A 9,851-nucleotide genomic window follows, 5' to 3' on the forward strand; every position below is an offset into this window, starting at 1 on the left:
TTTGAATTTATATTAGTTCACACAAACACTCCATCCATGCTTTTGTTCCGGCCCTCTGGTCCAGTTTAAGAACCCATTGAGTCAAAAAGTTTGCCCACCCCTGAGGGTCCACCCAGATAATCCAGGATAATCTTATCTCAAAATCCTTAATTTAATCATATCTGCAAAGACCCTTTTTTCAAATAAGGAAATATCAATAGGTTCCAAGCATTAGGACTTGGATGTATCTTGAGAACAGTTATTAACCTACCACAGATAATTTAGCCCTTCAATTTTGAAATAAATGTAGGAAGGGCATTATACACTTTCATTCTTAGGGCTACTATATACCTGAACCTGACACTGGATAGGCGTTAATTTCACAAGGACCTGCTTGTTCTTTCCACCACCTAGAGCTGTAACTTCTCACCTCTCTGTGGTGTAGCACTAGCTTGGGCCACACTTAATGTGTCTCTAGGCCACTGAACGCAGATAACCAGTTACTGCAGTTAGAATGCTGGAAATAACAGGGAGCATTGGGGGGGGGAGGGGGGGCGCATTATTACCTTTGAGAAATTGTCTTTGACAATATCTTTATGTACTTTTAATCATATATCCTCTTTGGTATGATATAAATGATATGTCACTGTTTCTGGTTTTTAAGTTCCTTCTGGACCAGCAGATAAGTCAGGACTCTAATTGAGGCTGCATATAGGAATGAGCTAGCAGTTGTCATGAGAGCCCCACAGAAATCTTGGGCCTGGCACAGACTTCCAACATAAATAAAAAGGCAGAGCAAACAGGGGGAAGGGTAAATTTCCTAAGATAATCTTTCAAGATATCTCTACAGTTTCTAACAATGCAAAAGTCACCTGGTACAAAGTGTTCATTGAATTCAGCAGGAAAACCATTAGTGACCATTTCAAAACAAGTACCCATAGGGTAGTAAGGGTTGAAGAAGGTTGCAGTGAGCCAAATATTACACTGGATGTAAAGAAGAGGAGGTGAGAATTGCAGACAACTCCTGTGAAAGTTTCCTGTAAACAGAGGTGATGGACAATAGTTATAATCGGTTGTTGTTCAAGGGTTTTGGTTTACTCATTTGAAGAGAAGATTTGAGTATGTGGATTTTAAATGCTTAAAGGAAAGGAAATATAGAGAGGCTAACAAGAAGAGGAAGCAATATGTGGAGTAAGATCTCTGAAGACGTTTCTAGGAGGGAAATGGCATGAGAACAGAAGTAAAGAAATTTATTTCAGTTAGGAGGAGGGGGGCAACTTTTTCAATCCCAATAGGATTACAGGAAAAGGGTAATGTGGATACAAACACTGTTATATATAGGCTCATACATGGCAAGGAGTGGAGATAGCTAGCACCTCTGGGCTTTTAAAAGCTATTGGTGGCAAAGCATAGTGATTAAGAGCACAGGCTCTGAGGCCAGCTGTGTAGATAAATCCCAGCTCACCCACTAATTGTATAACCTTGGACAAGTGATTTAACACACCAGTGCCTTGTTTCCCAGATGATAACAACCACACATACTTACCCTTTTGGGGTTGTTGTAAGGAGTTGGTGAGCTAATATGTATAAATTCATCTAACAATGCTGAGCACTAGTTCTACGTGTGTTTGCTATTGTCAGGGAATGGAGCAAGAGCCGTCCAACTTCTGCTGAAAGCCTGGGAGATGCTGGGTTCAGAGATTTTAATAGCAGGGAGGTGCCTGGGAGATGCTAGGTTCAGAGATTTTAATAGCAGGAAGGTGGTCTGAAGGGGATGCTACAGAATATAAAAAAGAAAGAGGTGCAACATAAAAGAAGTGGTAAGCCCTGATGAGGACACAGGTCAAGTTGGAGATTATGGGTATGTATGTATTGCAGGAATCTTCAAGTATTCTCCCATTTCAGCCCAGGGAGAAGGCTGACCCAACTGGAAGCTATGATGGAAGAACAGTGAGATCAAGGAATTGAGAACCCTAATCATAGGCTGAAGTGAGGAGCCATGGAATCGAAGTGAAGGGGACTTGGAGAGTAGAGATAAGGACAGAAAAGATGAAAAATTGGTATTCTGTGGTTCTCTGAGCAAAAGAGCTGGAAGGATATGGAACTGAGGTAACCTGGCATCCCTAATGCCACTGGTGCTCTCTAGACAGCTAGACAACTGGAGACTTCACCTTCCTTTCATTGGAATGGGAAGACAGCTAAGGGAGGGTGGGGCTCACAGGGGGAGGATAAAGAGAATTGTGATGAGATAGGGCGGGGCTCCTAGGAGCAGGTGGCCTGCCTGCAATTACTTGGTTGAGATCGCACAGTGGGCGCCAGGAGCGCTCTGAAGCTCTGAAGCATGTGCCTACACTGTATAGGGGATGAAAGCACCCAAGTTAACCCCGTGAGTCTCCTGCCCTTAACCCCACCTCGGTCACCCTTGCCCAGGCTATGAGCTTGTAGGCCAGAGCAGCCAGTAGAGCATGCCGTTTGGTGCTGGGGGGGTGGGAAATCCCTGGTGAAGTAGACAGACTTGATCCTGGGCTTCAAAACCTGCCCTGCCAAGGACAAGGAAAAGCCCTACACTGTGCCTTATAGGTGCCGCCACTGTTCCATCATGTTTATGAACTGACACATTGAGCCGACCTATAAGGTGGGGTGAGAGTTACAGAGGTGGGAAAAAGGATGAACTTCTCAATATTCAGATGGGGAGGAGGTTACTTTTAGGTCTTTGGGTTAAACAACTGATCAAAATGAGGACAGAGGGAAGTATTTATTGTATAATTTAGAAATTGGGGGGAGGGGGGAAGAGAGATGTGGAAACCTATTAACTACCAGCCAAACTCGCTGTGCCTCAGAAAATCAAACCATCTGGTGGAGTTTCTCAATCACCCCAGCTTTCCCAGGCTTTAGAACCTGGACTAAAAACCAGTTCCTTAAGCAAAGATCAGCATGGCACCATTGAAGTCATGTACCAACAGAAACATGAATGTTTGGATTTATCCTACATCTGTTCTTCCGGAATAAATCTCTGTAGTCAATATGTTCCCTGTGTTGTCCAAAAAATAAAACAGACAACTATGTTAGCAGCATAATGGCTATACCTGAGAATAGTAAGAGATTCACTATTCTAGACAAGTATGCTATAGCAAAAACTATAGGTTAATCCAACAAGCAAAGGAGAGGAATTTTATAGAGAAAAAGGAGGAAGTTGGTAGAGATTGTTTTGAAAGGAAACCCATTGGGGGGGGAAAAGTGAAAGTGGTTTCTCATTGGATGATTTGCAAGGAAGAAAACCTTTCTTCCTCCTGCTGGAGTGGTAAGTCTCTTCCTGTTGAGACCCATAACAGACAGTTCTTCCTGATAGGGTCTGTAATTAATGTCAAGTGGTACTGCCTGAGGTCTCCTCCTTCTGGTCTCCAACTCCATTTTAAATGAAGCTTCCCTTTATCAATTTTCATGCCAATAATGTTGTTCATAGCTGGTTCTCTTCTAGTACTATCAACAATCTCCAACCTGGTTTTTACCTTGATATTCTTCTGCTCCTGCCACTTGCCATCAACATAATATGCATCCCATATAATAAAAGCATAATATGCTAAGTGTCTGACCATCCATTCGACTGTACATTTGACCGTTTCACCAGTCACTATGATGCGCACTGACCACCAGGGGTCAGATGCCCCAACCGGTAGGTTAGCTTGCTGCTGGGGTCCGGCCAATGGGGACTGTGCGAGACTGGCCAGACACGCTCTGGAGCCCTCCTGTGGTCCCTCCCCAGCCGGCTGGCCCCCATTGGCCTGATTGGGACTGGGAGAGACAGCCCCGATCAGCTCCGATCACCAGCCAGGTCAAGGCACCCCACCAGTGCATGAATTTGTGCACTGGGTTTCTAGTATATTAATAAAAAACTGTACCCATATACTTCCTGTTATAATAACTAATCTTTCTGTTTGCTCATGACTTGATAGGTGTTTTTTTTTTTTAATTATTGCACATGTTTTGTAGGAAGGACCAAGAATTTCTCGTCCTTCAGATGTCACTGAAAGGCAGGTAATGTTTAAATAAATCATTCTGGGTATTTCAAAATTGTGACTTTATCTTGTTCCTTTATGTGTGATGGTCCGGATATGAGAGAACCTTCATTAGATAGACACTTCTGTGTTATCTTTCTTGGGACTCTGGAATCTTGTGACTTACTCTTGATGGGCAGTGGGTAGTTTGCACATTTGCCTGTAATAAACAATGCTATTGCAAACATTCCAGTATGTCTTTTTTTCCCAGTGAACAAAAGTTTCGCTTTATTATTTAGGCAGGAGTAGATAATCGGATCATAGGAAAAGAGAGTTTTTCATTGTTATGAAGTAAGGCCTCATTGTTTTCAAAGCAATTGTACCAAATACACTCCTATTGGCAGTATTATAAAAGTTCCTATTATTCATATCCTCTTCACCGTAATATTCTTTCATTATCTTCAAGGCATCCTAGTGTGATCCCTTAGGTACCTGCTACTTATAGATGTCATACAGCGGGGACATAAAAAAAGCTCTGTGTGATATGCAGCATTTAAGATAACTAAAGAATGTGCATGGATTTTGTTCTCTAATTACTATAAAAATCCCTTTGGGTTTTTTATTTTATGTTTATTTTTTTATTTTTATTTTTTTTTGCAAAGGAGGGAGAGGGTTAGAGAGATAGAAACATAAATGAGAGGGAAACATCATAGATCCTTCTGCACGCCCCCTACTGGGGATCAAGCCAGCAACCTGGGCATGTACCCTGACCAGGAATAGAACATTGGTTCCTAGAATGACATTCGACTGCTAAGCCATACTGGTCATGCCCTTTTAGGGCCTTTAATGGATCTATCTAAATGTACTAAATGGTTGGTAAAGTAGGGATTAAGAGTAAATAGTCTCTTTTGAAAATTCTACTGATAGTCCCATATGTTTTTTCATCTGTAAACCACACATTTGAAAAGAAGATTTTTTTCCTACTTTTATGTAGCTTTGTAAGTCATATGCACTGATTGATTCATCTTTTTTATTGACATAAACCAAAAATATAATCAGCATGTTACTTTTTTGTTATAAAAATATTTTTTATTTTTTTTATTTTCCACAAGTCCATAAATAAACGTATTCAGAATATGAAAGCCCTAAAGAAAGAGAAGATGAAACTTAATAAGCGGTTTGCAAAGCCCGCTCCTGTTCCAGAACCAGGGCTCCTAGTAAGTATGAAGACTTCCATCTAATGAATGGGCCCTTAATGCACCAGATATCCTCATTCTTAATTTATGTAAGACTCTAAATTGTGTTTTTCCACTTTCCTTTGAGAAATGTGTACTTGCAGTCTGGGAAGGTACCTTAAAGCTCCTCTAATGAAATTCTCATCTATTATTGAAATCTCCTTTGTAATCATCCCTGGAGGTGCTGTGGTTTAATGAAGAGTGTGATCTTTGAAACCATGTTCTGGATTCCATTTTTTGCTTTGCCATATACTATCTGACAAAATTATTCACTTAAGTATTTTGGATTATATTAATTGGAAAATAAATGACAAAATCTTCTGCCAGATGGTTATTCAGACTAGGCCTGAACACATCAGAAAACTCTACACCAAACAGAGCGTAAGTCTACGAAAAGAAAATCCCCATGTTTAACATTTCTATTACACCCATTATGTTTAGAAATGACTTTGAGCCAAACTGTTATCTTCATCTCCCACGAATTCTTTCTGTTCCTAGTATTTGTTGCCTGACTCACAGAAAAAAAAAAAATGTTTCTATCAAATTTCCCCCAGATATTAGTGATATTGGCTATTAGTGATTTTCATATCTGGATTATATCTGAATGCGGCTTTAACTGGGAATAGGATTTCTAGTTCTCTTAGCAGAAGAAAGGCTTCTCCCTTTGATACCTTTTGCAGATGATTTATAGTTGCATAAATATTTCTTCATGTAAACAAACTGAATTTCTTTTTCTTGTGTATTTTGATCTCTTAGTGGCCATAAAGCTGGAGCCTGTATGGAAGAAATCTGTGGATTTCTGACACCAAGTGGCATTTCCAGGTTTTACTCCATTTGAAAAATAAAGGCAACACTCTGCACTTTCTGCAAAATAAACAGAATGCAACCATTTGACATCCAACCCACAGGCTCTAGAATTTCAATAAACAGCATATCTCCCTACCACTTTTTGGAAATTTGAAATTTTGGAAATTTGAAATTTGTTTAGTTAGATTTATGACATATGTAAAGATTTAAAATTATGTTTTAATAATAAGGAAAAACAGATTCCCCCTGCTGTATATTTATGATGACCTGTGTTTAAACAAAATGTTTAACTAAAACCTGTATTATGGGTTGATATTGCAAATAAGCTATAGTGCAATTATAATTTTCATTCAAGGTAAAATTTGAATATTGAATTAAATATTAATTTTATGTATGATATGGATAATCATATGCCTCTGTAAAATGCTTGCTTGATTACATAATTATTAACAAAAAATAAAATTTTCACAACTGTTTTAAAACTAAAGAATTGCCAACTATTAGATTGACAGGGTCATTACATTCAGTGATCATTTGGAGCCTCCAAAATATAACTTGAAATACAGGGATTCTGCTTCTGGGCATGATGGAAGTACCAGAATTATGTTTCCACACTAAGCAACTAGAAAACAGGAAAAAATATTTAAGACAATGGTTTTCAGATATAAGACAAAAGTCAAAAAAGGGCTGTGATCCCTAACAGAGGAGAAATAGGTGAACCCAATGACTACCCATTTACTGGGTGGGGGAGCAATCCAGATCTTGATGCAGAAAAAAGAGTTATAAGCAGAGCACAGCAATTTTCTTGGGTTAAGGATGAGTTGAGCAACAGAGATAACAATTCAGGAAGTCTGGGGCACCTGGAAGTTGTAGGCAGAATTTCCAGAGCATAAGGAACTATACACAGCACTTTGTAGCTCTTACATGGCTTACACTGAATGCTAAACTGCATGTTCACAGTGTGAAACTCAACAAAGTCAGATCTGTGTATAATCTTAGTCCACTATCAATGTCCAGTGTCTAGTATCCAATCAAAATCGCTAGGCATGTTAAGAAGCAGAAAAAATGTAACACATAATCAGGAAAATCAAGTCAATAGAAAGAAACACAGAAATGAAAAGAAGTTACATAATTAGAAGAATTAATTTAAATAAAATATGTTAACTATGTTCAGTAATTTAAAGAAAAACATGAACAAAGAGAGGAATAAAAAATATTTAAAAGAACTAAATGGAACTTGTATAACTGAAAAAATCTAAACTTTAAAAAGTCATGAGATTAACAGTATATTGGCTGTAAAAAAAAAAGTCATGAAATTGAGGATATAGCAGATATAGCAAGTAAAAAAAAAAAGTCATGAAATTGAGGATATAGCAGATATAGCAAGAGAAATAATCCAAACTGAGACAAAAGAAACAGACTGGAAAATTTATTAGTGCCTCGCTGACATGTCACACCATATCACGTGGTCTAACATATGAATAATTGAGAATGTCTAAATAGGGGAGGATGGGAGTAAAAACGAATTCCCACAACTTTTCCAAATTTAATTAAAATTAATCCCATGGATCCAAAAAGCTTAATAAACAAGCAATATAAAGACCAACATTTATCAAATTACCTCATAACTGAATTGCTGAATAATTGAAAAGAGAAAGGAAAACAGCAGGGGAAAACGGTCATTAAATATTGAGAAACAAGCATAAACATCCACAAACCTCATTAAAAACTATGTAAGCCAGAATGACATCTTTAAAGAATTGATTAAAGAAAAACCTGTGAAACTAAAGTTTTATATGGAACAAAACTGAAGGCAAAAATGCAGACTTTTTTTCAGAAGTGCCAAAAAAAATATCAACAGTAAGAGAAAGCTCTTTAGGTGGAAGAAAAATAGAATCAGATAGATTCTTAGATTTACACAAAACAATAAAAAGCTCTGGAAATAATGCACATACAAGTAAATATAAAATCACTTTATTCTAATATTTGATTTTAAAATGAACTGACTCTTTTAAGCAAAATTAATTATTATGGCTGTAATAACACATAGAGGTAAATGTATGACAACAATAACAAAGGGTGGGAGAGTACAATCATCAAACATTTCTTATATTTTAGGAGAAAAAGTATACTATTTGAAGGTAGACTTGGATATGTTAAAGACATGTTGTAGGTACTAGAGAAACCATACACACAGAGAAATGTAACTAAGTAGTGATAAAAATGGAATACTTAAAATCCATCCAAATGAAGATAGAAAAAGAAAAGAATGGATTTAAAAATAAAGAAAACAAATGGCAAAATAACAGGTTAAATCCCAAATAATCAATAGCTACATTAAACCTAGATGGTCTAAACACTCCGATTAAAAGGCAGTATCAAGAACTGTGAAGAATTCAAAATGTTATTCTACTTAGAAGAAACAAGTTAGACTGTCACAGTTTCATAGATGCTGGCAGAAAACACTTACTGGGTGGAGAACAGTAACTTTATTATGTCTGGCACAGCGGGCAGTATCAAACCCACGCTTACGTTGGTTCCCTTGACTCGCCAAGCCCCATGAGGAGAGAGGCAGAGCTGTGCCAGGTGGATACTGTGTACACCGTGGGTTCATGGTACAACTAAGAAAGCCCCAATCTTACATACGGGGCTGCTAAGAAACTTGCCCAACTTCGCTCCAGAGAAAGATATTATCTCCACTATACTGGACAGTAAACAAATCTGCTGTAAACTAGCATCCAAGTTTACTTACTATATAACATCCTTAAAAAGACAGTCTAGGTCAGTGGTTGGCAAACTCATTCGTCAACAGAGCCAAATATCAACAGTACAACGATTGAAATTTCTTTTGAGAGCCAAATTTTTTAAACTTAAACTATATAGGTAGATGCATTGTTGTTAACTTAATTAGGGTACTCCTAAGGCTTAGGAAGAGCCACACTCAAGGGGCCAAAGGGTCACAGGTGGCTCGCGAGCCGCAGTTTGCCGACCACAGGTCTAGGGGAAAAAATATTAAAACCTTTGCTCAGAGAACATACAGAAACATGCAAGGCTCGATCCTAGACACCAGTCCCCATTTGGGCACTTGTAGAAGTCAACCAATCTGTGTGTCTCTCCCACATTGATGTTTCTCTCTCTGTCTCTCCCCCTCCCTTCCACTCTGTCTACAAATCAATGGGAAAAATATCCTCAATGAGGATTACCAACAACAAAAAATCCTAACAGGTTTTCCATGTGAAATATGACCCACTTATTCCAATCGTAGGTGTCTCTAAAGAGAAATATACATGTTCACACAAAGAACTGTACACCAATATTTATAGAGTTTTGTTCTTAATAGCCTCAAAATGCAAACAGCCCATATGTGAATGGATAGGTAAATTCATTTTTTAAATGTGATTCATCTATAGAAATGGAATATTATTGAAGACACACGCACAATAACATTAATGAACTGTGTTGAAGAAGTAAACATGATCCAAATTATCTGAAACTATAAAATACAGTCACTCTAGAGCAGCCGTGGGCAAACTATGGCCCGCGGGCCGGATCCGGCCCATTTGAAATGACTAAAACTAAAAAAAATAGACCGTACCCTTTTATGTAATGATGTTTACTTTGAATTTATATTAGTTCACACAAACACTCCATCCATGCTTTTGTTCCGGCCCTCCGGTCCAGTTTAAGAACCCATTGTGGCCCTCGAGTCAAAAAGTTTGCCCACCCCTGCTCTAGAGCCACAAAAAGCAAATCTGTGTTTCCTTAGGGCACAAATAAATGGATATGCCGTGTTTATGGATCAGAAGAGTTAATATTGTTAAAGTATCCATTGTGT

The 9,851-nt window shown here is 38.2% G+C and overlaps 1 protein-coding gene across 1 annotated transcript; it reads left to right on the top strand.

Moving 5' to 3' along the window:
* Positions 1 to 2,320: 2,320 nt before the first annotated feature.
* On the top strand, positions 2,321 to 5,215 carry CCDC179 (coiled-coil domain containing 179). The gene is made up of 3 exons (XM_070426980.1): positions 2,321 to 2,365; positions 3,970 to 4,014; positions 5,087 to 5,215. Exons 1-3 carry the CDS (start codon positions 2,321 to 2,323, stop codon positions 5,213 to 5,215), a joined length of 219 nt encoding a protein of 72 aa, XP_070283081.1.
* The last annotated feature ends 4,636 nt before the right edge of the window (positions 5,216 to 9,851 follow it).

Source organism: Myotis yumanensis, unplaced genomic scaffold (genome assembly GCF_028538775.1).
Source record: "Myotis yumanensis isolate MYYU_CA2020_CCGP unplaced genomic scaffold, mMyoYum1.0.hap1 SCAF_10, whole genome shotgun sequence".
Taxonomy (NCBI): domain Eukaryota; kingdom Metazoa; phylum Chordata; class Mammalia; order Chiroptera; family Vespertilionidae; genus Myotis; species Myotis yumanensis.

Excerpts from the sequence above, each read along its gene's own strand:
- CCDC179 (XM_070426980.1), top strand. The coding sequence starts at position 2,321 with ATGTGCCTACACTGTATAGGGGATGAAAGCACCCAAGTTAACCCC. Across the intron at positions 2,366-3,969 it reads AAAGCACCCAAGTTAACCCC|GAAGGACCAAGAATTTCTCG; the intron begins GTGAGTCTCCTG and ends CATGTTTTGTAG. Across the intron at positions 4,015-5,086 it reads CAGATGTCACTGAAAGGCAG|TCCATAAATAAACGTATTCA; the intron begins GTAATGTTTAAA and ends ATTTTCCACAAG.